The sequence below is a fragment of the Dipodomys spectabilis genome, unplaced genomic scaffold, assembly GCF_019054845.1.
Source record: "Dipodomys spectabilis isolate Male_0828 unplaced genomic scaffold, ASM1905484v1 ptg000002l, whole genome shotgun sequence".
Classification (NCBI taxonomy): Eukaryota; Metazoa; Chordata; class Mammalia; order Rodentia; family Heteromyidae; genus Dipodomys; species Dipodomys spectabilis.
In genome coordinates this window covers 49408707-49435726 of record NW_024870679.1, presented here as the reverse complement: position 1 = coordinate 49435726, position 27020 = coordinate 49408707, and the positions used below count along the sequence as shown (strand labels likewise).

The 27020-nt window shown below is 43.3% G+C and overlaps 2 protein-coding genes and 1 long non-coding RNA gene across 5 annotated transcripts; 1 reads left to right on the top strand and 2 right to left on the bottom strand.

Annotated features, from left to right (window-relative positions):
* Positions 1-234: 234 nt before the first annotated feature.
* Tmem269 (transmembrane protein 269) lies at positions 235-15652 on the bottom strand. The gene is made up of 7 exons (XM_042683153.1): positions 15499-15652; positions 14230-14337; positions 10231-10369; positions 5803-5900; positions 5022-5165; positions 4201-4404; positions 235-720 (listed from the first exon to the last, which is right to left on the bottom strand). Exons 2-7 carry the CDS (start codon positions 14330-14332, stop codon positions 599-601), a joined length of 810 nt encoding a protein of 269 aa, XP_042539087.1. The 5' UTR covers positions 14333-14337; positions 15499-15652; the 3' UTR covers positions 235-598.
* Positions 5531-18213, top strand: LOC122110591. Of its 2 annotated transcripts, none has more exons than XR_006147900.1 (3): positions 5531-5608; positions 5694-5969; positions 16889-18213. It is a non-coding gene; the product is annotated as an uncharacterized LOC122110591 (long non-coding RNA). The 2 variants fall into 2 exon arrangements; XR_006147901.1 differs by having other exon boundaries at positions 5540-5608; positions 5814-5969.
* CUNH1orf50 (chromosome unknown C1orf50 homolog) lies at positions 18130-27004 on the bottom strand. 2 transcript variants are annotated; one of them, XM_042683162.1, is made up of 5 exons: positions 26883-27004; positions 26678-26793; positions 20977-21063; positions 19742-19873; positions 18130-18813 (listed from the first exon to the last, which is right to left on the bottom strand). In XM_042683162.1, exons 1-5 carry the CDS (start codon positions 26959-26961, stop codon positions 18628-18630), a joined length of 600 nt encoding a protein of 199 aa, XP_042539096.1. In that variant the 5' UTR covers positions 26962-27004; the 3' UTR covers positions 18130-18627. The 2 variants fall into 2 exon arrangements, with proteins under 2 accessions (XP_042539096.1, XP_042539101.1); XM_042683167.1 differs by having other exon boundaries at positions 26678-26797; positions 26914-27002.
* Positions 27005-27020: the final 16 nt, after the last annotated feature.

Sequence of the window (27020 nt, the reverse complement as noted above, 5' to 3'; positions counted from 1 at the left end):
GAGGAACCTTAGTGTACAAGATCACCCAGCTAGTGACAGAGTTAGATTTTAATCCCAGCCCAAACAATATGTTCTACATACCATATAGTATATTGCCCGAAAAGAAGTTGGAATTCTGGATAAAGATAGTCAGGCATTGGTGGTTCACATCTATAATCTTTAGTTACTCAGGAGGCTGAGATCTGGAGGATCATGGTTCAAAGCCACTCCAGGCAGAAAAGCTTGTATGATTCCATGTCCAATTAACCACTAAATTATTGGACTGGGACATGGATCAAGTAGTAGTGAGAGTGAAAGGTCTTGATTTCAACCCCTGGTAAAAGGAGGAGGAGGAGGAGAAAGAGGAGAAGTGAAGAAGGAAGAGGAGGAGGTAGTAGATAGAGGAGAAAGGAAGAAGGAAGAGGCAATAGCAGCAGTAATACAATCTGCAGTGCCTATGTGAGTAGCAGTGGTTCAAAACAACAGAGATAGCATGTACCTAGAATATGATCACAAAGGCACACGGAAAGTTTTAGTGAGGACAGGCAAGGCTTGGCCCAACATGCTGGTGCAGTCCCCACAGAGGCCAGCAGGAGTTGGAGCTGGGGCTTCCTCGCTGCTAGAGCCCAGAACAGGTTGCCTTTCCCCACAGGGAATCAGGGAAGAAGATGTAGGAGAGCGACCACACCAGGCAGTAAAAAGCAGTGAGAGAGAATGGGAAGAAAAACAGCATGATGATACCTAGAAGAAGCAAAAACACAGACACTCAGTTCTTATGTTATAAAGCTGCATTATATGCATCCCAGCCCACCCTCTCATCCTTCACGTGGTACCCACAGTACCTAAGACATAGCAAGAAAAAAAGAGATAGGAGCCTATCTTCAAGTTCAGTTTAATTGGGAAATACACAAGTAATGCAATCTCAGGTTCCATTCTGACTAGAATTTCAGATCAGAAACAATCCCTGGCCAAGAATACAGCTGAGTTGCTCAGATCCTTTGTTAGGGAAAGAAAAAACTTTTTTCTGAGTTAATATGGGATAATGGCCAATATAATATTATATGCATGCAGAAAGAATTAACACAGGATCCTGAGACTGCTGTCCTTACAAAGGCCTGCTTATAGCTGGCTCTTGGCTGATAGTTCCCATACCACTAGAAAGCTTTCTCTAACTGATCAGTGTGGCTCACTGTGTTCACACTATGCAAATATGTGGCTTATGCAGAACACCTGCTTTACTTCTGGGCATCCGAAGTTTGGGTACAGTGGAAGTCTACATAACTGGCTACTAATTAAAGGCTCCAGCACTGAGTTTCTGATGAACTTTCTTGGCAGATAACACCCTACATGAATTATCACAATTCAGTGCTGGAAGGCGAGAGTACAACTGTTGATTCCAGCTGGGAGAGAACTCCTGAAAAATGGCACCTGCAAACTGTCCTGGTTTCTAAGACAATTCTGGTTTAAAATACTGTCTCTGCCTTAACAGATCAATGGCTATTCTGCACATGCATTATTCCAAAATTCCAATATACTTCTTTTGCTGTTCCTCACCCAGTGGTCTTTTGTCAGATCATGTTTTGATCTCTTACTGAACATATGGTGGTTCTTTCCATGGAAGTGCCATTGCCGACACTCTTCTAATTCTTTTTGAGTTCTGAGACAGTGTGTTTAGTTTTCAAAATCAGGCAGATATGGCTTTGGATTAGAAATTTATGACAGCTATTTCCCCTCTGTTTCATCATTTGGGAAATATGGTTTTAATCTAACTCATATTGTGAAGTATAAGTGAAATAATTTATGTACATATAATACCTAACAGAATATCTAGTGTGAAGTAGACAGGACACTAATGTAGAGACCTTTTTGTTGATGAATCTGAGATTGGAATTATATTGGTAGTCCCCAAGACTGTCCCCAGGGTCTGTGCCTTGCCAGGAGAACCCAGAACTTAGTATGTTGTCCTACTCATGGTGAAGACTATTAGAGCAAAAGGACACAAAAAGCAAAATCAGCAGGGGATGAGGCTATATGAAACCAGACTCTCAGGAACTCTTTGAGACAGGAGAGAACTCATCTAAAAGGACAACGGGAGATGGGTGCAGGTGGCTCACACCTGTAATCCGAGCTACTCAGGAAGCTGAGATCTGAGGATTGTGGTTCAAAGCCAGCCAAGGCAGGAAAGTCCGTGAGACTCTTATCTCTAATAAACCACCAGAAAACTGGAAGTGGCACTGTGGTCAAGTGGCAGAGCGTGCACCTTGAGCTGAAGAGTTGAGGGACAACACCCAGGCTCAGAAATCAAGCCCCACAGGGCTGGGAAGGTGGCTCAGTGGTAGAGTGCTTGCCTTGCATGCCTGAGGCCCTGGGTTCCATTCCTCAGCACCACATAAGCAAAAAGAAAAAAGCTGGAAGTGGCGCTGTGGCTCAAGTGGTAGAGCGCTAGCCTTGAGCTGAAGACCTGAGGGACAGCGCCCAGGCCCAGAGTTCAAGCCCCATGACCGGACCAAAAAAAAAAAAGAAATCAAGCCCCACAACCAAAAAAGAAAAAAGAAAAAAAAAGGACAATGGGGCTGTGCTGTAGGCTGAGGGACTATCAACAACAGCTATTTTGAAATTGTCCAAGTAGGCCTCTGATATTAACTGTGTCAAAATCTGTGAGGTTAAGACCAATTGTATGGGTTATTTTGAGAAGTGGAGATCAATAGAGAACACTGTGGGGAATCCTATCACATCTGAGATGGGAAAAGGTGAGGTGGAAGACAATTGGGAGCTAGGAATTACCATTTAGTATACATATGTACCAGAGGTACTTCATGGGGAGAACCACCATGTGTTCAATAAGTGATCAGAACATTATTTTTCTTAATTCCAGTGATCTGCAAGCTAGGGATTTTTGGCTTCATTTTTTAAAAGATAAAATGGTAACAGCCTAATTATATACAACTAGTCCATGCTGAAGTTAGAACAGGAACTCAAATCTGCTTAGTCCCAGATTCTTCTTAGCACCAATTGCCTTTGCCATCAGGACATAGGAGAACCCAGCACCCAGAACTCAAGTAGCAATGTTGGTGATGCTATCACAAGGTATGACTGTAAACAAGAACCATGGATCCTATATACTAGACTGAGCTCACAAGAGAATAATGGAAGAACTTAATATACCCATAAATGTTTGTCTTACTTCACTGAGCACATTTAAAAGGAAAAAACAATCATATATCTTGAACCACAAATTGGGTGAACTCTAGGGAGACATCTGTCAGGTCCCCAATGTGAAGGAATCTTGGGGCATGAACCAGCACTCTGTTACTTGAACTTGAACTTTCCTTCCACAAAAGCAAGTATATTTCAAACCCTTTAATTGTTTCCCTTTATCTCCATCACACTACCACTTCTATTTTGAACTTCCAATCTTGGTATTCTACCACTCAATGTTATAATCAAAGTAATCCTGGAAACTTGTCACTCTGATTGTGTCACTTCCTGCTTAGGTCCCACCCAGTCTGCCTACTTCATTGGTCTCAGTTTTTATCACTGGCTCTCTCAGCAAGCTCCAGCCACACTGTTCCACTAATGCTTCCAGCACCTTCCAGCTTTCCAACTGTCACAAAATATTGTGTCCTCTGCTTGAACTGTCCACTCTACTTATGTAGCCATTCATCTTTGGGTCTCACTTAAGAATCACTTTCTTAAGAATCATTTTCCCTTCTTTCAGGCCACCCTAGTATAAATTAGGTCATCCTTGAATACCTCTCAGAACATCCTGCACTAATCCAGCACATCAAAAACATATTCCCAGTTAATTCTGCCATTATTTGTTTGGTGACTTCTCCCTGCTTGACTATAGATTCTAAGCTGGAATCATGTCTAGTTTACCAAGTTGCTTCTAGCACTTAGGCATGGGGTAGGTGCTACATAAATATCCATTGAACTCATTAACATTCAACAAACATGTTTGGAGTATCTACTATGTAACAGGCATTATTCAGAGAGTCCTCTAAGGAAAGTCCTCGAATGAGGATAAAGTCTAGTGTTTATAGACAACAAACCAAACTAGTAAACATATTCTATGTCAGGTGATGATAAATACTGTGGTTAAAAAATAAAGCCCAAGGTAAAGCGGATAAGGGGATGCTGGGACCAGGTATAGGATGACTATGAATAGCACTGATAATCAATTGGCCATCGGTGACATTAGAGAGTGGTATTTTCACTTACCTCCAATATAGACCATTTTTTTCCAGTTCTCAGATTCCAAGATTTCATCACGTGGATAGTAGCTCTGGTCGATCATGAACAGAATCATGAGTGAGGCCATGCAGCATAGAATAAATGTGTTGCCTTTGGTCAGAAGGGAGGTGGAAGCCAAAACACAGGAAGCATAGGGGCACGGTAGGCCCCTGTATGAGAAGGGAATTCCTCCTGCAGGGGAAAGAACCATGGGGATCTGCTGGTTCCCTGCTCACTGGCACATAAACAACACCAGCCCATTCCCACCTTAAGTCTTCTCCTACCTGGCCTATCAAGTTTCCTTAGCCCAGGGGCAGTACCAGACTGTAAATCATTTAGCTATTCACAAACATGTGGGTTTTATGTTGGACTTCCAAGGGAAAGTAGGCAGCAGTGTAGACAGAGATATGTCCCAGCCCAGTCTTTGCTGAAAGGGTCTTTGAAGTCTAGTCTAAGTTCAGTGCAGTGTCTATCTGCATTTCCTTACTTTGTGACCTTACAAAGACCACTGCCCTCCCCATGACACAGTTTCTCCTATTTGAGGAACTGGAGAGCAACCTCCATTTGTAGGATACATGAAGCCATATGCTCCACCCAAGGATCATACAGAGAACAAAGTGCAGCCACTCTAAGAAATGAGGACTCCTACCTCCCAGACTAGGGCTCTGTCAACACAGCCCATAACCTACAGTGGCCATGGGGCTTGCAAGAGGGAAGGAAAAGGGAAGGATTTCCTCCCACTTTCCAGCAGCTCTTCCCTCTCTATGGTCCCCTACTTGAAGTCCTAAGGCAACCAGGGTTCCACTTACCAGATGAATAAAAACACAGGCGGAAAGAAGTGGTTAACACATAGATGATGGCCAGGAACCCATTGAGAGGCCCCTCCACGCCAAGGAGCAGAGCTGAGGCCAAACCGAAAGAGGTGAAGACAGCAAAGTCATTCAGTTCCGCTCCTGTTCCAGAGACCCAGTGTCAAAATTCACACTCAGATCTTAGCTTCCCTCTGAAGCTGTGACAGTAGGGTCTTGAGGTTTTGAAGCATAACAGCTGTTCCCCCAAGGTGATCTGTACTCAAAATCTGAGATGTCCTCCCAGCTCTCCTTCTGAACCCCAGTAGCCTGGCAAGTCTTTCCCTCTCCAGGTAATTGGGTTGTTGTCACTTACTATGCAAGGATTGTGCTACAATCTGATGCACACCAGAATTTTTTTTCTTTCAAACAAGACCTGACAGGGAAGATTTTAAACCACTTGCTTAGCAAGAGGTAGTTTTCCCTTTCCTCGCTGACCCTTTGTCTTCTCTCTTCTCCCTCACCTTTCCAGTACCTCACTCATCACAGAGTAGGGAAGCAGAGCGGATAAGGACATGGAGCACCATGACAGGACTGGCCAAGAATGGGTAAGTTTGAGCCAGCAGAGGGGCTGAAGCTAAACTGGGGGGCTCCCTAGCTCCTCCTCCAGGACTATTCTTGCTATTCTTACAGGAATGGGAGGGAGTAACAGATGGAAGCCTGCTGGACTTTAGAGAATAGGTGTTGACCAGGGATAGGCACTCCTGGGGACAGGAACTCGGGTCCTCAGGACTGAACTCACCCAACCTGCAGGAGATGCTGAGTTGTCTGGCCATTGTCCCTATCGCCATATCCAACAGGAAGCTGATCAGAAGCATCCAGGAAGCACAGTGGTATTTCCTAAAGTGAAGCCAGCAGGTCAGAATGGGGCAGTTCTTTATAGTCCCCACTGGACAGCCACTCCACAAGGTATGCTCTTATGCAACACTTCCCACACCTACCAACATATGCACACCCAAGGTCATGACATACGCCCACATCCTTTCTGATATATACTTCTCTACTCATCCCTCCTCCCACCCTCACACATGCCTCCATCTTTGCCAAACTCTCAACCCCTGGATCCTCATGGGTGATCACTATGGCCTCTTTCAACTCCAAATTCTAGACATATTTGATGGCTCAGGGACCCTTCCTAGGTCCTAGTCTGTCTATTACATCTTCACTGTGAATTCTCAGGTGAATCACTAACTACGTCTTTGGGTCTCTATTCTTCCATTTGTAAAATTATGGGATTATGTCAATGATTTTTTTTTCTTTTCTTGTTTTGAGACAAGATCACACTATGTAGACCAGGTTGGCCTTGATCTCATAAACATCTTGTCTCAACCTCTCCAGTGTTGGGATTACAAACATGTTGGCTAAATAATTTCTTCTTTCCTGGGCTGGGAAGGTGGCTCAGTGGTAGAGTGCTTGCCTTGCATGCATGAGGCTCTGGGTTCGATTCCTCAGCACTACATATGCAGAAAAAGCCACAAGTGGCGCTGTGGCTCAACTGGTAGAGCACTAGCCTTGAGCTGAAGAGCTGAGAGACAGCACCCAGGCCCAGAATACAGGCCCCACAACCGGCAAAAATAATAATAATAATTTCTTCTTTTCATTAGCATTTGTTAATTGTACCAAATAGTAGTTCCACGGCTTCATGAATGCATATCATATAATTTGACCATATTTGTCTCCTTTACCTTCTATTATCTCCCTTCCCCTTCCAGAGGGTCCCTCTTCTTCCCAAATAGCTTCCCTTCTGCTTTCATGTCTTAATTTTTACATCTAATTTTCACATATGAGAGGAAACAATATATTTATATTTCTGAATCTGGTTTTTTTTTTTTGGGGGGGGTGTCTGGTCATGGGCCTGAACTCTGGGCCTGGGCACTGTCCCTCAGCTCTTCAGCTCAAGGCTAGCACTCTACCACTTGAGCCACAGCGCCACTTCCGGCTTTTTTTCTTTTTGGTTATGTGGTGCTGAGGAATGAACCCAGGGCCTCACGCATGCAAGACAAGCGCTCTACACTGAGCCACCTTCCCAGCCCCATGAATCTGGTTTAACATAATGAACTCTAATTTTTGTTTTTTGTCAATCATGGGGCTTGAACTCAGTGCTGGGTACTATCCCTGAGCCTCTTCATACTCAAGGCTAGCATTCTACTACTTGAGCCACTTCTCCTAAATTATTTTAAAAAAAATTTTTTTTTTTTGGAACTGGGGATTGAACCCAGGATGTTGAACTTGCTAGGCAAGCACTTCACCACTGAGCTACATCTTTAAGAAGTTGTACAAAAGAGTTTAAATATGTCAATTTGTGAATAATGCCTAAATTATTTCCTAGATAGATAAGACCCTGTTCCGATAATGTCTCTCTCTGTGTGAGTTATGGTAGCTTATTAATTTTTGCGATTTTATGTGTGCATGTGTGTGATAGTACTGCAGCTTGAAATCAGGGCTTACCACTCTCACTTGGCTTCTTAACTCAAGGTTGGTACACTATCACTTGAGCCTTACCTCCACTTTCAGCTTTTAGCTGGTTAACTAGAGATAAGAGTCACAGGCTTTTCTGCCCAGATCTCAGCCTCCTGAATAGCTAGAATTACAAGCATGAGCCTGTGGAGTGCCTGGCCCTCGTTTCTTCTTCTTTTTCTTTCTTTTTTTCTTCCTTCTTTCCTTCCTTGAACTCTAGGCCTGGGCACTGTCCCTCAACTCTTTAGCTTGAGGCTAGTGCTCTACCACTTGAGCCACAGCACCACTTCTAATTTTCTGGTGGTTTATTAGAGATAAGAGTTTCACGGACTTTCCTGCCCAGGCTGGCTTTTAACTGTGATCCTCAGATTTCAGCCTCCTGAGTAGATAAGATTACAGGCATGAGCCACCGGTGCCTGGCTTGTCCTCATTTCCTCTATTAGTATTTAGTGTCTTCTTTTCTTGCTTAGCCTAGCCAGAGGTGTATCAATCTTACTAACCATTTCAAAGAACCAGGTTTTTATTTCACTGATTTTTTTAAATTAATATCCTGAGTTTTGACTTTTTACATTGATGCTCTAATCTAATTTTTATTTGCTCTTGCTTATTTTGAATTTAATTAATTAGATCACTGATTTAAAATACATTCCTTCTCTTTTAATACAGTCCTGCCACATAATCATGTTTCAGTGTAAACTACAAATAAGATATATAAGATTATATCATCAGGTTATGTTCATGGCTTCTTGGTTTGTCCCACTATGATAAAATAACTGCATTTTTCAGCCATGTGTGATGATATATATATATTCAACATTCTCCATTTCTTCTTTTTTTCTTTTTTTGCCAGTCCTGAGGCTTGAACTTAAGGCCTGGACACTGTCCCTGAGCTTCTTTTGCTCAAGGATAGAGCTCTACTACTTGAGCCACAGAGCTTGCTCTTTTTGTTTATGGTACTGAGAAATTGAACCCAGGGCTTCATGCATGCTATAGCAGCAAGAATTCGACCACTAAGCCACATTCCTAGCTCAATGTTCTCCATTTCTTACAAGCATGGCTTTCCCCTCACTTCACAAATATTAGTAATTTTACATTATTTTTGTTCAAAATATTTTAAATTGTACTTAAGTTTTTTATCCACATACCATTTAGAAGTATGTTGTAAAACCTCCAAATATTTCAAGATTATTTAGCAATTATTTTTCTGTTATTGATTCCTAGTTTAATTCCATGTGATCTGAGGTTATACTTTGTTATGATTTTTATTCTTTTAAATTTGTTACACTGAAAACAGTGGTATATGTGAAATGTTAAATATTTGGGAAAAGGAAAGTTCAGATACTTTGCTATCAACATTTTTCTCTTCCCCTTCAACTTCTACATTTATTGGCTTTTGATGTTTAAAAATATATACTAAAGTTTTTAGGATTTTTGGCTTACTTTGTTTACAGAACTATTTAAATATAATAAATGAATATTTCAGTTTTTTACAGAATTAGAAAAAAAATTGTTAATATGTGTGTTTTATAGCCTAGAATGTGGCTTGTTCTTATTGAGTGTCCCAAGAGAACTTGAAAAAAATAAATAATCTGCTACTATTAGATGAGTTCATCTATAGATGTCAACTATATCTAGCAGATTGATGGAACTGCGGAATTTGATGTTCTTGCTTGCTGATTTTCTGCCTGTAGGATCCACTGATTATTGAGAGAGGTGTTAAAATCTCCAACTATGATAGCAGACTCATTTATTTTTCCCTGTAGTTCTCCAAGTTTTGGATACGGTCAGACCCCACATTCTTGGATTCTTTCCTTTTTCCAGCACATGTCTCTCTAAAAGCAGTCACCATAGTCCCAAGTAAATCTTTTCTTGGAAGCCATGCCAAAGTTGTCACTCTAAATATCAATTCAATTCAGGTGCAACAGAAGCAGAGTGCCTGACTCAGCCTTGCACTTGTTTAGTCCCACACCTAAGTATTAAAGGGGATGGAGGTTGGATAAAATATTAAGCCTACCATTGTGGAATAACAATGACACTCCCAAAAGATTTGGTTGAACTCAGAAAACAGAGATTTTGCTGCTGCAGATATGTTCCCCTTCTACTCCACAAAGATTCCAAAAATCCAAACTTAGAGAATCATGCAAATTTCAAGCTAAAAAGGAACTAAGCTATTATCAAGATCCTTTTGTTATAAATGAAGAGCAAATCCATAAAGAAATCATTTGCTGATAGAGGTAGAGAATCAAGTACAGTAAGCAGATGTTATCTGTATTCTGAAGAATTTGTCTTCAAAGGCATTAAAATATGATTAATTTATAGAAATACAACTGCTTATAGTTTCCAACTTTCCAGAAGAAAGCTAATTTTAAATATTCTACCAGGCCAGTATTCTAATTTCAGAATGAAAATAAAAACAGTAGATAGAGCCTTGTGATTCTTCTCATAAAAACCATTCTAGGCTGCCATCGCTGAAGGAACTATACAGATCATAATGCAAACTCCTCATTTTACAGATGTCACATATCAGGCTGGTGTCACAATTGAAACCAGGATATTGACCCCTAACTTGCAAATCGCTGCACTTTCCCCTGCCTCTCTTCCAGTTGACTTTTGTGACAGGCATGGTGTATAGCTCTCTAGATTTTCCCTGTCCCTTGCCTCTTGCCATTAAGTTCTAGCTTTTGACTAAGAGCATGCTAGGCCCCAGACCTACCTGCTGAAGCTACAGAAGATAGAGAAGATCCCCAGGACCATGTTGGCCAAGGATAAGGCATTGGTAAAATCCTTCCAGGACAAATCAGACATCCGGAACTGGCTCTGTTCATGGCTCGAGGAGAAACTGGTGCGTTTTCCTGGGGTCCAGGAAAGAGAATCAATGGGTTCCCAAGTCAAAGAATACAGAGAGGCTCCCAGAGCTGTAATGGTTCCTGTGCCTTCAGACCTTGTCCCAAAACAGTATCCTCCCCCATACTCTTTTCACTGACAGTATAAGGAGGAAACACAGGAAGCAAAGACAAAGGTGGTGAATGAAGATTTAGTCTTAAGAAACCTCGAAAGTAGAATGGGTGAATTCACACACCATATTTTTTCACTCCCTCTGGTTCACTCCTGTCTCGTGGCATATCAACATTCCTCTCGTCCACTGAGTGACCCTCCAGGTAACCCCAAAGCTTCCAGCTGAGAGATGGTCCTTGTCAAAAACCAAGGACTAGTCTGAAGAAGAAGTGGAGTCAAGAGGCCCTTTGTGCTGTAGGTTAGGTTTACTCCCTCAGCAGCTTAGTGCGGAGGGCCTCAGAATAGCAGGCTCACCTCCAGCAAGAAAAGAAAGGGAAGATATGAAAAGAACATGCACAGCACTTCATAGTTCACCCTGCACCTCCCACTATACTCTCACTTCTGGTCCAGGCCACTTCAGAAGCTGGTACAGAGAAATGGAGATATTTTCCCAAAGTCACACATTGAGTAAGTAGAACCAAATCATACTTGCTTAATGCTAAGTTTGGTGCTGCTTCTGCTGGGGGCAGAGATTATGGTGGGAAGATGTATGGGGGCCAGGACAGTATGGCACAAGCCTCCCTGTGTAGGAGTAGATGTTTTCCAGGTCACTGGCTCCTGGTGGGAAGCAGCCCACCCTGCCCATCTGTTCATATCTTGGCTCTGTTTTTGCTCTAAGACCAAACATATGTACTTCTTACACATAAACTGTTCGTAAAACAGAGACCTGGACTTCTCTGACACAGATAAGCCCTACTGGTTAGGGTAAACACACCAACCTGGGTTTCAGTGAAGTACTGAAGTACCAAAGTGTTCTTATGTGTGCTCCCTCATTTAATCCGCACCTGATTGGAGGCTGAGGCTCTGTCTCCAGCCAGTCCCTCTGGACTGGCTCAGACCCTCTGGTCTGAGCAAGAATTGAGACAAATCACATTCTTTTTTATTTTGGTCAGTCATGGGGCTTGAACTCTGGGCCTGGGCGCTGTCCCTCAGCAATTCAGCTCATGGCTAGCACTCTACCACTTGAGCCACAGTGCCACTTCTGGTTTTCTGATGGTTTATTGGAGATAAGAGTCTCACAGACTTTTCTGCCTGGGCTGACTGTGATCCTCAGATCTCAGCCTCCTGAGTATCTAGGATTACAGGCATGAGCCACCAGCGCCCGACTCACATTCTTTTCCATAAACTTTACCACCAAAATGTCAGAAGCAGGGAGAGACCACACAGGTTTGCAATTGAAGTTCCTCCAGGCAGTACTTCAGGGTTCACAACTCTCACAGGCAGCCTTATTCACCAAAGGAATCAAGAGCTGTGTGGCCAGAGCCATCAGAATTAAGACCTTCTGCCAGTGCTGGTGGCTCATGCCTGTAATTCTAGCTACTCAAGAGGCTGAGATCTGAGGGTCATGGTTCAAACTAGCCAGAAAAAGCTGGAAATAGCACTGTGGCTCAAGTGGTAGATGCTAGCTTTGAGCAAAAGAAGCTTAGGCCCTGAGTTCAATCCCAGAAAAAGAAAAGAAAAGAAATGAAAAGAAAGAAAGAAAGGAAGGAAGGAGGAAAGAAAGAAAGAAAAAGAAAGAAAGAAAGAAAGAAGAATTAAGACCTTCTTATGCCAGGGCCCTCCAAATGCTAATTCAGGAAACTATACCTGGAGAAAGCTGTGAGGGGCGGGAGAAAAGGAATAGATGCCTCTCTAGGACATCTCTATGACCATACTACAACCATTTCCCCTGGTTTTCAAGACTAACCTTCATCTGTACTATATCACAGCTGTTTTATTTTACTTCATTTTTAATGACACTAGGTTTTGAACCCAGGGCCTCATGCTTGCTAGGCAATGGTTCTACCATGTAAGCCACACCACAGCTATTCTTGCTTTAGTTTATTTTTTAGATAGGATATCACACTTTTTCCCAGATCTGGCTCCAGACCACAACCCTTCTTATTTCACCTCCCAAACTGCTGGGATTACAAGCCTGGGCCACCCCACCTGACCCCAGCTGTTTATTTTTAATTAATTAATGATTAAGTAGATTAATCATCTTAGGATGATTAGGATGCCATTGCTCTGTCAGGAAAAAGGTTATCTCCACTTTCCAGGTAAGGCAAAGAAGACCCAGAGGAGCCGGGCGCTGGTGGCTCACGCCTGTAATCCTAGCTACTCAGGAGGCTGAGATCTGAGGGTCGCGGTTCAGAGCCAGCCCGGACAGGAGAGACCGTGAGACTCCTATCTCCAATAAACCACCAGAAAACCGGAAGTGGCACTGTAGCTCAAGTGGTAGAGTGCTCGCCTTGAGCTGAAGAGCTGAGGGACAGCGCCCAGGCCCAGAGTTCAAGCCCCACGGCTGACCAAAAGAAAAGAAGAAGACCCAGAGGAGATGACCTAGCTCAAAGTCAACCTGGAAGTGGCAGGATAAGACTCAAAAGTTAATGCCTTAAGTTTTCTTTCCTCAGTGCTCTATCATCTCCTAAACAACACTACTGAACATTGCAATGGCCTGAGCTACAGAGTAGAACAACCTGGGTTCTCTGCCTTCAACAACTCTAAGAGGAGCTGGGCACCGGTACCTCATGCCTGTAATCCTAGCTACTCAGGAGGTTGAGATCTGAGGATCGTAGTTCAAAGCCAGCCCAGGCAAGGAAAGTCTGTGAGATTCTTATCTCCAATTAACTACCAGAAAACTAGAAGTGGTGCTGTGGCTCAAGTAGTAGAGCACTTGCCTTGAGCTGAAGAGCTCAGGGACAACACCCGGGCCTAGAGTTCAAGCCTCATGACTAAAAAAAAAAAAAAAAAAGAACTTGAGAGGTTATCCAGAGAAATGAGACTTATATACAGACACTACTCACAGTGGTGTCTCATCTTACAGATAGGAAAAATGGAAAAATGAGGTTTCAGGATGGCTAATTCAGTTATCCCAGTATATGGTGGGGCCAGCACTGGAACTAGATCTCCTCTTTCTGAATTAAATGCTATTTCAGCATAATGCATGGGTCCCAGAAGTGAGAGGATGTGGGATTGAGAATAAAAGTCATACATATCTACAAAAATAAGGAATTATCTGTTTAGACAGCAAATATTTGTTCAAGATTTGGTGCATGGTTGCTTGAGATAAATATTTGACTCTAGTCTTATCTCTCATCAGACATGAATTCAACCCCACACAGAAAAGAGGACATGAGTGCCAGGCACCAATGGCTCATATCTGTAATCCTAGCCACTCAGGAGGCTGAGATTTGAGCATCACAGTTCAGAGTTCAGAGACAGCAAGGGTAGGAAACTCCATGAGACTCTTATCTCCAATTAACCACTGGAAATAGAGCTGTTGTTCAAGTGGAAGAGTGCCAGCCTTGAGTGAAAAAGCTAAGGAATAGTACACAGGCCCTGAGTTCAAGCCTCAGGACCAGCATGTGCTCATGCATACATGTACACACGTGCGCACACACACACACACACACACACACACACACACACACACACACACACACACACGAAAAGCTAGAACTAGGCCACTCAGGGAGCAGAGAAGCCTACACAGCCCTGGCCTTCAGAAGGTAGATGTCACACTCTAGCTTTTTGAATGACCACAGGATAGAATCCTTTACTTTTTCTGGGAACCTCCCTAGGCTCTTGGGCTGGGCAGTGGTCCTCTTTGGGAACCCTGACACCCTATGGGGCCTGTAGGTGCCCCTCCTCTGTGAGGTCATATTCTTATGCTCACCTGAGACCCTTTGCACTTTGGATTGGCATTGACTACCATGTTTTCCTTCTCTGATTTTGGAAGTGCAACATGAGTGCAGACAGTAGTCTTCTGGGTCCAGCATGAGGCCTGACAATAGAAAGAATTTGACATGATTCATATAATATGCCTCTCTAGTCTCCCCATATCCTCTTACTGCATTATAATCTTAGAATCTGGACTCTTCACCCTGTTTTGTGCTTTTTGAAGCCTTCTCAGATGAACTGTCAGCCATTCCCTTCCATACAGCCAGCAGCTGTTCAATCATTAGGATCTTCTATTTATTTATTTAATCTCTTTTCTTGAACTAGGAGCATGGCTTAAGTGGTAGGCTGCCTGTCTTTCAATGTATGAGGTTCTGAGTTCAAAACTCAGTACTGCCAAAAAAAATTCCCTTTCTTTTTTCTTTTGTTTTTTCCAATACCTGGCACAGGCCAGGCCTTGTGTTTTTCGGGGGGCGGGGTGGAGGGAAGACCCATGAGGCACCAAGCATTATTATGGGGCACAGTTGCAATTCTAGCATTCCGGAGGCTGAGGCAGGAGGATTGTAAATTCAAGATCAGCCTAAGTTACATAGTGAAATCCTGTCTCTCTAAAAAAATCATCCCCCTTCTACCCCTCCTACATCCCCCCCCCCCCCCCAAAGCTAGAGTCTGGAGTCTTCAGCCCTGTGAAGGAACAAAGGCTATATTGGGCAAGGGCATGAACCAGCGCCCTGGCTGCACCCAGGGAACTTAATCGGGGAAAACACAGGGAGGAGAATGGGCCCCAGTCCCACCGGCTATCTGACTGCAAGTGAAGCTGACAGGGAGGGAGCCGCTGGGGCTGGTGCCTAGGGGACTGGAAATTACAGCTACCGCCCATGGGCAGGGCAGACGGTGAAGCCTTTGAATGGAGGATGAGAAGAAACGTGTGATGAGGGTGGGAGGAAGTGGCGGGGCACCGTGAAGGCAGGTGAGTTGAGCATGACTGGGGTTTCCAGGAAAAAGAAGCAGGGGTGCTAAAATGAGGGCGTGGTGGGCTTTCCAGCAGGGGCGTGGCTCTCACCAAGTTCACTTCCTCTTCAACTCCTTCCGCGACCATCCCTATCCCTTCCCTGGGGGCAGAGGTCAGACCCCCAGCCCCCACCTCCAGCTATCTGGAGGTCTGCCCAGGGTCCAGCTTGCCCTTGGGACCATCCAGGAGATGGAGGGAGATATGTGGGCTGGCTGGGCTTCCCTTCTTGGAACATTGGCCTCAGTGGATGCTTACCTGGGGACCAGACATTCCTAGGTGGGGGTGGGGCTGCCTGTGCGGTGGAGGAGGGCCAGCCCAGGTGGAGGCTCTCCGCTGAGACCAGCCTCTTACCCCGGCCTCTTAGCTCACAATCCCGAGGACAGGGGAGGGGCGGAGGACATTTACACAAAGATAAGGTGGCGGGTTGGGTGCAGGAAGGGGTCTTGGGATAGGGGAGAACAGCGGGCTCTCTCCATCTTGACGAGTCTGAGCAGCTCTTGGTGCAAATTCGCTGATGCAGAATGCCTGGCGAAGGTCGAGGGTCGGGGAGATTGAGTCGGGGAGGACAAACCTATATAAGGGATGATGGGTCCACATTAAGTGTCTCCTCGAAAACCAGCTCCATGGTGGTTTTCCTGCTTAGGCATACAATAATCTTTTTTGTTGTTGCTGCCAGTGCTGGGGCTTGAACTCAGGGACTTGTGCTGGGCTTTTTTTTTTTCCATAGCTGGCCTCCACCTTATGAGCCACACCTCCACTTCCGACTTTTTACTGGTTGATTGCAAAGTCTAGGGGATTTGCCTGGGCTGGCTGCAAACCGCAATCCTCAGATCTCAGCCTCCTGAGTAGCTAGATTACATGAGCGACCCTTTGGAACCTAGTTACCAGTAGTCTTTGCTAAACTTGGTAATTGCCTTAACCAGGAAAGCGAAATGGCACTACCTAGTGGTCAGTGCAGGGAATACATCTTATTGAGCAGAAGTTTTCTTTTGAATCACTCTTCTAGGGCAGTGTTTGGAAATGTCGGAAGTGAGGGTGACCAGGCACTGGTGGTTCACGCCTGTAATTCTAGCTACTCAGGTGACTGAGATCTGAGGACCACAGTTCAAAGCCAGCCCAGGCAGGAAAATCTGTGAAACTCTTATCTCCAATTAACCACAGAAAACTGGAAGTAGAGATTGCTAGCCTTGAGCGAAAGAGCTCAGGATAGCCCCAGCCTTGTGTTCAAGCCTCATGACTGGGAAAAAAAAAAGTAAGGATGATTTACCTTTTCAAAAGATCAACCTAATGACTGTAAGCCCAATGAACTGGAGAAGCTGACCTGAGGAAAAAGCAGGAATGCTAGCTGGGACTTTACCTTGTCAGAGTGAAAGTCAAGTCTAGATCCTTGATGTTCCTTCAACATCATCACATTTAACCATTTCATAATGCTGCCTCTTTTATGCACAAATAAATTCTCTATTTCTCTCTTAACTGAGCACTGCAGCAGACAGAAAAAGGTGTTAAACAATGCAATGAACCCTGCCTCCTCATACTGGTGTCCTTTTATAGTTTAACAAAAACCTTAGACTGTGAATCTAAAAACAAAGAGTTACATCTTTTAATTACCAAAAAAGAACAAACAGATGTGTAATTTCTTCCCTAGAGTGTGGGCTTATGTAAAGATTCATACCTAAGCTTGCAACCTCCATCCTGCTAGCAGACTCTTTCCAACTGGATGAAGAAAGATGCCATGCTGTAGAAGTTCATGTGATAAGAAAGTGACGGCAACCACCATGAACTAGTGAAGAACTGAAATTCTGCCAACAACACCAGTAAGCTCAGAAGCAGATGGTAAGGCTTTCAGAGCCCAGCCTGAGCTTACTTGATAGTAGCCTTTACGGGGTTTTCCAGGGAGAAATCCTGAAGCAGAAGACCCAGGAAAATTATGCTGAACATGTGACCTATAAACTATAATCTAATACACATTTGTTGTTTTAAACCACTGAATCTGTGGTCATTTGTTGTTTTTTTGTTGGTGTTTTTTAAAATAAAACATCTGCTTAAAATGTGTCATTATATACAAATGAGAACATTGTAAAGACCTGGGGGACTTTCTACAGGCAGAATCAACTGCTGTGCCATTCACATCTCTTCCCGCTGGCCCTGCAGCATCCCAGAAAGAGCCTTTTACAGTTCCATTCCATAAAATACCCCACAAAATTGAGTGACCAAGTAGACCTTACTATATTTTTTGTGCTGGTCTTGGACTGTTTGTAGCTCACAAGGAATAGAGCTTATAAGGAAAGATTGTGAACAGGATAGAGTATTAAACAAGTAGATCAACACAAGGAATATTCATCTTCAGAAAGAAACTTGAGCATTGTGAATTCAAGTACATCCATGCTGAACATACCATAAATTTAGCTAGTTAGGTTGAATAAACGAATAAAGTCCTAGAAAGAGCCCAGTCAGGAAAAAAGAGTAATCTAGCCAAAAAGCTCATTCAGTTTATGAATTAGGAGTTTCAATCTGGGTTGCCTCATAATCTGAGAAAGGAGGATGTCTCTTTTTCTTTTTCTTCTCTCTCTCTGTCCTATCTCTCTTTCACAATTCCTTAAAGCTGCTATATTATTACTGGATTTGTCCTGCCATCTGTGGATGAACTCAACCTCTCTGCCTCAGGGAAGCTACACAGTGGATTATGCAGTAGTTCAGTGGTGGCCTTCTATATCTCTTCCAACTCTGAAACTCTATGAAGCTTAAGGATGACTGCTCTACTCCACCTGAACCTAAATGTGCCCTTTACCACTGCCTCGGATTCTCTGACCACTTTTCTTCCTAGGTAGAAAGGGCAGAAAGATAAGCCAGCCCTTGCCAATAGCCCAGAAACTTCATTCACTTTGATCCAGCCACACTGAGGTTTTATTTGGTTGTTTGTTGTGGTTTTAATCATCCTCATACATGTAATGTTGTGATTCTTGGGTGAATTTGAAGCTGGCATTACATCAGCTGTGAGATAGCTCAACCTCAGTCTGAAATAAGACTGAAAACCGGCTCCTCTGGAAAATGACCCACCAACCTGACTGAAATGAAGACTCTTCCTTCTCTAATACTTTGGCTTAAGGGAAGAACCGCTGGAGATGAATAAAGAAAGTACATTAGCCAATCCTCTGAAATGGACTGGCTAAGTATCTGTGGCCCCAAGCAGATCCCCAGAAAGAGTGTTGCAATTCCTTACCATGCCATCTGAGAGCAACACTAACAACGTTTATATTCTATCCAAGATGGAGCTGATTTACCTATATGTCCCTGGTTCTCATGACTTCTATCATCAAAGCAGAGAATGGGGCAACAAGGAAGTGACAGGACTCCATCATGAGAGATGCTGATCAGAGTCCACATTCAGTGAGTTAGTCCCTGGAAGGTGGGCTCAGTGTTTGGGGGCAGGGCTACTGGCTGGCTTAGCAGCTTGTCCATTATGCTGATTTTAGCGTCTTGCTTCTCAATGTCCTCATATGGGGTCCAAGACAAATCATGCTGCAGCTTATAGGCACCAAGGAACTCATGTGGACAGCTTGTTCCCCACTCCTAAAGAAGCAAAGGAGGGCAGAAAGTAAGCAAACTAGATTCTCTTCCTACTTAAACTACTGATTTCTTTTGGGGCTTTTTGCTTCAGATTAGTTGGAACTATCTTTAGAAAGCAGTTATGTTATCCATCCGATCCTCCCCTGGTCACAGACATGAACATCTTTTTTTTTTTTTTTTGGGTCCGGTGGTGGGGCCTGAACTCTGGGCCTAGGCACTGTCCTTCAGCTCTTCAGCTCAAGACTAGTGCTCTACCACTTGAGTCACAGCGCCACTTCCGGGTTTTTTCTTTTTGCTTATGTGGTGCTGAGGAATCAAACCTAGGGCCTCAGGCATGCAAGGCAAGCACTCTACCACTGAGCCAACTTTCCCAGCCCGACATGTACATCTTTTAGTGATGCCTGGATTCTTTTTTTTTAATTTAATGTAATAATTTTTTTTTTGTTTATTTTATTTAATTTATTTTGTTGGTTGTGGGGACTGAACTCTGGGCCTGGGCACTGTCCCTCAGCTCTTCAGCTCAAGGCTAGTGCTCTACCACTTCAACCACAGTGCTACTTCTGGCTGTTTCTGCTTATGTGGGTGCTGAGGAATTGAACCCAGGGCCTCATGCATGCAAGGCAAGCACTCTACCACTAAGCAACATTCCTAGCCCAGTTTGTTTATTTTTTCATTTGTTTTTTGAGAAAAGGTCCTGCTACATATATAGCCCATAATGGCCTTGAACTCACCATGTAGCCCAGGTAAGCCTTGACCTGGCAAACCTCCCATTAGCCTCCCAAGTGCTGGGATTACAGGTAGGTACCACCACACCTGCCTTAATAGTCTAAAAAATCATTTACCAATCCAGGTGCCTACATTTTCACACACACATACTAAAAATTTCTCATAGGATGGAGTCGATTTGGAGGTAAAGAATAAATGTTCTTACCTCTGGAGAAATAATGGAAAAATATTGTTGACCACTCTCTCGTTTATAAAGGTAGTAAATGTTGCCAGGTTTTTTCACCATATTGCAAGCTACATGGTGCAAGTCAGCATCTCTGTGAGCTTCTTCCAGTACCTGAGATTAACAGAAGTATACTAAATAAAGGATTGGAAATAACAGGTACTTATACACAGAGATCAAAGTTGAACCAAGAGAATATAAACCAGTCAAACAGAGCAATAGTAAGCAATGAGACTGAGGTAATAATAGAGCCTTCCAACAAAGAAAAGGACCTGATGTCTTTAGTGTGGTGATGTGAAGGGAGAGCCCCAACAGGAGACCCCACAGGTTCCTTCTAAGATGCTGTTCTCAGAAAGCATTACTGAGCTGAGCACTAGTGGCTCATGCCTATGACCCTAGCCACTCAACAGAATTAGATCTGAGGATCAAAGTTTAAAGGCAGCCTGGGCAGATAAATCCCTGTGATTCTTATCTCCAATTAATAAGCAAAAAGCCAAGATGTGAAGGTATGGCTCAAGTGACAAGGCACCAGCCTAAGTGAGAGTGAGAAGCCCTAAGTTCTAGCCCCAGTAATGGTGCTTGGATGTGCGCACGCATGCGCACACCCATATACATGCACACACAAAAGAAGGCAATACTAGTTTCCTGAAAGAAGTTCCTTTTTTATTCATTTTATTCATACTTTATTGATTTGGGTTTTTTGTTTGTCTTTTTGAAGCTCTGACTGGCTTCAAACTTGTGATTTTCTGGCCTCCACACTCTTAAGTGCTGGGATTACAGATACATACTACCATGCCCAGCCTAAAGCAAAGAGTTCTTGAGAGATCAAGAATGAAAGCATGAGCAAACATGTGCTGTTATAAGAGCCTGAACCTGACCCCTGAATCTCTGGCTCCTTGTTTAGAGAAATGCTCTCTCCTCACACATATGTTCCTGCTGAGACTAGATGCAGTCAGGAAGGTTCTCCCTAAGCAGAGCCATGCCAGCAATTTTTCTCTGAAACCTCCAAAACTGTCAGCTAAATAAACCTTTTTATAAAGTTAGCCTGCCTCAGATATTTTATCATAGTTAACACAAAACCTCTTAGGCTCACTCCTATTTTACTAGAATACTCTACATGGCTAGGAGGAATAAGTTACAGTTATTGCAAGCAAGTTCAGCCAATCATGTGAACTAAATGAAGAAGATGAAAGCCTCTCTGAAAAGGTCTCTCTTACCTTTCTGGCTTGTTCCTGCAAATGTTGGATTTGCTCAGCTATGACTGTCAGCTTGTTGGTAGCATTTGCTCGGATGAACTCATCAGCCTGTAGGTGAGAAAAAAACAAACTATTGATACTTCTATGATGTTCTCATTTAGAGTCCAGTGTGACTAAAGTACAACTCCTATTTTCACTGTTTCTATGGAAATTCCCACCCACCCAAAGGCCTAGCTCAAATAACACTGCTTAGGAAATGCCTACCCTGTCATCATCCCACATCACAGAATAAAGTGCTCCTTCTAGTCTGTTTCTATTGCTTTTTACCTGAACTCTAATAGTACTGAACTTCTTTGGCCTTCCAACATGTCCCACTCTCTAAATCCCAAATATAATGAATATCTATACTCTCCCTCCGTCTAATATATTTCCTTGGTTTCTCATTTCCTTTCTCATGTCTAAATATTTCTGAAATCAGGAAAGGGTATTACCATACATATCAAAAGACATTTGTGATATAGCTCTTATCATTTGCTAATGAAGAATTTGATATGTATCTGTTAATATGACTGTTACCTCAGTTAGATTATTATAGCATATCTACTTAAATTTCTAGTGGCATACAATTAGATTAAGAAAAGGAAATCAGAAGTAAATTAGGAAGTTAAGAAACACTACAAGAATTTGCTGGTTAGTTGAAGAATCTTAAAATAAAGTCAGATATATGCCAATATTATAAATAAAGACAAATTATATATGTAAATGATATCAATCATTTTCACAAATTCCAGCAATTACTATGACAGACACACTAGGCACTCCACACATTAGCAAACAGAGAGGTCTCTACCTGAGTTGTCTGTACTACTATAGTCTAGTGAAACTACCCAACAAAAATGTGGAGCAAGTCATATGTTTAAATTTTCCAGTAACCACATTAAAAGAAAAATAGATAAAACTAACTTTATATTTATTTTAATCCAATATAGCAAAAAAATATTTCAACATGTAATCATCATTTTTAAAATTGTTATGAGCATTGGTGGCTCATGCCTATAATCCTAACTTTATTCAAGTGGCTGAGATGTGAAAGTTACAATTCAAAGCTAGCCCAGGCAGAAAAGTCCCTGATAATATCATCTCCAATTAACCACCAAAAAGCCAGAAATGGAGCTGTGGCTCAAAGGGTAGAGCACTAGCCTTGAGCAAACAAGCTCAAGAGAAGCACCCAGGCCCTGAGTTCAGGTCCCAGGACTGGCACAAAATATTCTAATGAATTGATAATGAATAAATGAGTGTATTGAGTAAAAATAAAAGCTATGGGCTGGGAATGTGGCTTAGGTAGAGTGTTTCCCTTGCATGCATGAGGCCCTGAGTTCGATTCCTCAGCACCACATAAGCAGAAAAAGCCAAAGTGACACTGTGGCTCAAGTGGTAGAGCACTAGCCTTGAGCTGAAAAGCTGAGGGACAATGCTCAGGTCCAGAGTTCAGGGCCTATGACTGACAAAAAAAAAAAGTTAAAAAAGCCAACCCATGCCTGGCACAGGTGACTCATACCTGCTATCACTGTTACTCAGGAAACTGGGATCTGGTAGTTCGAAGCTAGGCCAGCCAGGAGACTCTTATCTCCAATTAACCACCAAATAAAGCTGGAAGTGAAGCTATGGCACAAGTGGTAGAGCATTAAAGCTCAGGGATAGCACCTAGGTCCTGAGTTCAAGTCCTAGGGCTTGAACACACACAAAACAAATCCACATATTCAAACTACCCCAAATATACTTAAATTCCAATAATGAATCAATTATCAAGTTTTATTTTTTATTTATTTTTATTATTTTATTATTATGTCTAGTCCTGGGGCTTGAACTCAGGGCCTGGGTACTGCCCCTGAGCTTCTTTTGCTCAAGGCTACAACTCTACCACTTCAGCAACAGTGCCACTTCCGCTTTTACTGTTTATGTTGTACTGAGGAATCGAACCCAGGGCTTCATGCATGCTAGGCAAGCACTCTGCCACAGAGCCACACTCCCAGCCCAATTATCAAGTTTTAAAACTCAAAATATTTAAAGTTAAAATTCAAGTAGGGCACTGAGTAGTAGCTACTCAGGAGGCTGAGATCTGAAGACTGTGGTTCAAAGCCAGTCCAGACAAACAAAATCTTGAGATTCTTATCTCTAATTAGCCAACAGAAGGCTGGAAGTGAAGGTCCGGTTCATGTGGTAGAGCACCAGTTGCAGTTGAAAAAGCAGAGCAAGACCTGAGTTCCGAGTTTTGACCCAGTACCAGCAGAAATAAAGTAACAATTCAGTGCCTTAATCACACTGATCACACAATCCAGGTGTCCAGCAGCCATAGGTAACTGATGGCCACCATATTTTTTAGAACAGCTTAGATGATGTATATCAACAACAAAAATAAAGATAACTAAAGGCACTATGATGTACTACAATTATGTGACAGACACAGATCAAAGACTAACAACTGAATAAAATAAGCAGCTTAATAAGGAGTGATGAAGAATGTAAGAACTGAAATGTATGTGTGGCTCAAATGTATTCACCTTCAGCTAGTAATACTATCTTTGGATGGGGTAGGGTATGGTTTTCTTTAGACAGGAAGGCCAACAATAATGTGACATTTGGCTTGGGTCTAAAAGCAGGGAAGGATCACAAAACAAGTAGGATAAAAGCTTCAGATAGACATATATCTGAATCAGGGAAGGGAAGGGGAACAACAAAATGGTAAGACAAAGGACAAAGGGTGAACCAATGCAACAGCGATACACAAGACAGTATGTTGGAGATGATCTGTACAAATTGTGAGGGGGAGGGAAAGTGGGAGAAAAATGAGAGAGGGGGTAACAGGTTCAACAAAAAATGTACTTACTACCTTACTTATGTAACTTGAACCCCTCTATACATCACCTTGCCAATAAAATTTAAAAAAAAAAAAAGCTTCAGGGTCTGGGAAGGTGGCTCAGTGGTAGAGTGCTTGCCTTGCATGCATGAGGCCCTGGGTTCGATTCCTCAGCACCACATAAGCAGAAAAAAAAAACCCAGAAATGGTGCAAAAAAAAAAAAAAAAGCTTCAGACATTTCTGAGAATCACACAGTTGGAGAAGGGTGAGAGGAAATTACAAAATAAGGGTTTTGGTTTTTGGTTGTTTTTTTTTTATTGTTTATTTTTTTAAGGAGCCTGATGCAGTGGTGCACACCTGTAGTCCTCACTACTCAGGAGGTAGGAGGATTGTGTGTCCAGAGTTTAAGGCCACCCTGGGCAGAAGAAAGAGGGGTGCAGGAATGGATACTGCAGGGCCTCGTAACTCCTGATTTAAAAAAAAACAAAAAACCACCAAACCTACATTTAGTTCCTAGGACAGATGGGCCATATAGCCAATGACAAAGCAGGTAGTTTCTAAAGCTAAGGCAGGTCTGGATTAGGAGTATTCTTACAATAATACTACCTTTTCTTAAGGTAGTAGTTTGGTGTAAACAAATAATCTAATTAAAGCAGAAATGAAGCACTCCTATAATGAATTACTAAATCCTAACCCAAATTCCTAGGACACCTTTATGAAGTTAGAGATGATAACTACACCTCCTCATTTCAGGAATTAAGACTCAGAGCAGGGGCTGGGAAGGTGGCTCAGTAGTAGAGCGCTTGCCTTGCATGCATGAGGCCCTGGGTTCAATTCCTCAGCACCACATAAGCAGGGGGAAAAAAAGCCAGAAGTGGTGCTATGGCTCAAGGCGCACTAACCTTGAGCTGAAGAGCTGAGGGACAGCACCCAGGCCCAGAGTTCAGGCCCCACGACCGGATCCCCCCCCCCAAAAAAAAAAGACTCAGAGCAATGTATGTGTATCCTACAGGTATTCCAATTCAGTCAGTAAAACTGTGTGGCTCGGGGCTGGGAAGGTGGCTCAGTGGTAGAGCGCTTGCCTTGCATGCATGAGGTTCGATTCCTCAGCACCACATAAGCAGGAAAAAAAAGCCGGAAGTGGCGCTGTGGCTCAAGTGGTAGAGCGCTAGCCTTGAGCTGAAGAGCTGAGGGGCAGCACCCAGGCCCAGAGTTCAGGCCCACGACCAGACCCCCCCCCCCCCAAAAAAAAAAACTGTGTGGCTCACAGCTCACACTAACAGATGATTTGGACCTAGATCAGTCAGATTTCAAAATTCACACCTTATTATCAAACTTCCCAAGCTTTGTGAACACACATTAAGTGAAATAACGGAGGTTATTCCTGCTAGGAAGTTTAAGTACACAGACAGTAAATATGTTTGATTCAATTTGTTTGTCAGAGTGTTTTTTCTTCATGCTCTCAGAGACTGATTATATTGGAGAATGTGAGGTGGCACAAAATGTATCCTTTATATTTTACCATATTATAGTATGAAAGACAAAAACTGTGTTTTTCCTTCCTTTATTCAAGCCAGTGTGATAAACATGATGGTCATTCAGTAACACATAAAAAGGTTGCTTGTCCAAAATTTTGTTCCTGGCAGCAATCCTTCCAATAAGTGATCTGATTAAACAGACACATGATATTCTCCTAATCCATAAAAGTTGTACTTTGCTACCACCTCTCTAAAAAAGAGGAGAAACAAGGTTTTAATTTGGCAAAAACAAAAACAAACAAGCGAAACCTTTCTTATTTGACTTTTTCTAAGGTTTAAGCAGCCAGGCCTTAAATCTGTGCATACTTAAGGAGCTCCACAACTGGAAATCTTGACAATTAATAAGAAAGAATTTAGCTTCTCACTGAATTTGGTTTTTCTCTGAGGGTGTATAAAGAAGCTGCAGTTCAGGGCTAGAAGTGAAGCTCAATGGTAAAGTAGCAGCTTATTAAGTATAAGCCCATGGAGTTCAAACCCTGGGACTCTCAAAAATAATAAAAGAGAGAAGTCATTTGCTTAAGGCTAATTTTAAAAGGAGGATTAAGACTTGTTTCCAAGGCTGCGAACGTGGCTTAGTGAAAGAGTGCTAGCCTACCATGCATAAAGCCCTGGATTCAATTCCTCAATACTACATACATAGAAAAAGCCAGAAGTAGTGCTGTGGCTCAAGTGGTAGAATGCTAGCCTTGAGTGAAAAAAGCTCAGGAACAGGGCTCAGGCCCTGAGTTCAAGGCCCAGAACTGGCGCTACACACACACACTTGTTTCCAAGCCAGACACACACACACACACACACACACTTGTTTCCAAGCCAGTCCGTGGTAGCACACACACACACACACACACACACTTGTTTCCAAGCCATTCCGTGGTAGCACCCCTGTAATCCTAGCTACTCAGGAGCTTGGGAAACAGAAGGGGCAGACAAATCCTTGAGACTATTGTGTCCAATTAACCACCAAAAAGCTGGATGTGTCAACTTTAAGCAAAAGGGCTAATAAGGGAGAGTAAGAGCTCAAGCCCAGTACCGGCACACATACACACTCAAAAAGACATGTCAAACTTCCAGTGTTTTAACCAATATTTTGCCTTTCCTCGTATCTTGGTAATCAATATCTAAGCTCTGGGTTTAGGAATATATTGTCTCTAGGGGAATGAGGACACAGAACAGAATTCGGAGTCCTTGCACTCCTACCAGTTTTTAGGTCACTGATAAAGATCTGATGGGAAGACCGCTTCGAAGTGGCCGTGAGACCCGAGCCGAAAGACGCAGGGCAGACTGCGAAGATGGCTATCCTTCACTTCCCAGACGCACCGAGCTCCTCACCTTCTGCACCTGCTCGGCGAGCGCCACGAGGTCTAAGGGGTCCCCGGCCCGGTGGGTGTGGTAGGGGCTCACCAGGGCCAGGCCGCCGGGCGTCCCGGAGCGCTCCACCAGCGTTCCTGGGGCACACAGGAACATAGGCGTAAGCTCCCGCCCTCGGCCTCCCCCCGGGGCCTTCCTGCTCCCCAAAGACCCTGTCCCCGCGTACCTGCCTGACCTGCCGCCTCTGGCACATCGGGACTCGCCGTACCTCCCTCTGCCCTCCCCCGAGCCGCCGAGGCCTCCATGACAGCCCGCTAAAACACCCCACCACTACCCCGCAACCGAGCCAGCCGGAAAAGAACGC

What these genes read in the sequence shown, in the direction of transcription:
- CUNH1orf50 (XM_042683162.1), bottom strand. Translation starts at nt 26,961, where the DNA reads ATGGAGGCCTCGGCGGCTCGGGGGAGGGCAGAGGGAGGTACGGCGAGT. An exon ending in TCGCCGAGCAGGTGCAGAAG is followed by an intron (nt 21,064 to 26,677) that starts GTGAGGAGCTCG and finishes TCTCACCTACAG; the next exon opens with GCTGATGAGTTCATCCGAGC. An exon ending in TGCAGGAACAAGCCAGAAAG is followed by an intron (nt 19,874 to 20,976) that starts GTAAGAGAGACC and finishes TGTTAATCTCAG; the next exon opens with GTACTGGAAGAAGCTCACAG.
- Tmem269 (XM_042683153.1), bottom strand. Translation starts at nt 14,332, where the DNA reads ATGCTGGACCCAGAAGACTACTGTCTGCACTCATGTTGCACTTCCAAA. An exon ending in CAAAGTGCAAAGGGTCTCAG is followed by an intron (nt 10,370 to 14,229) that starts GTGAGCATAAGA and finishes CCTGGACCCCAG; the next exon opens with GAAAACGCACCAGTTTCTCC. An exon ending in ATCTTCTGTAGCTTCAGCAG is followed by an intron (nt 5,901 to 10,230) that starts GTAGGTCTGGGG and finishes GCTTCACTTTAG; the next exon opens with GAAATACCACTGTGCTTCCT.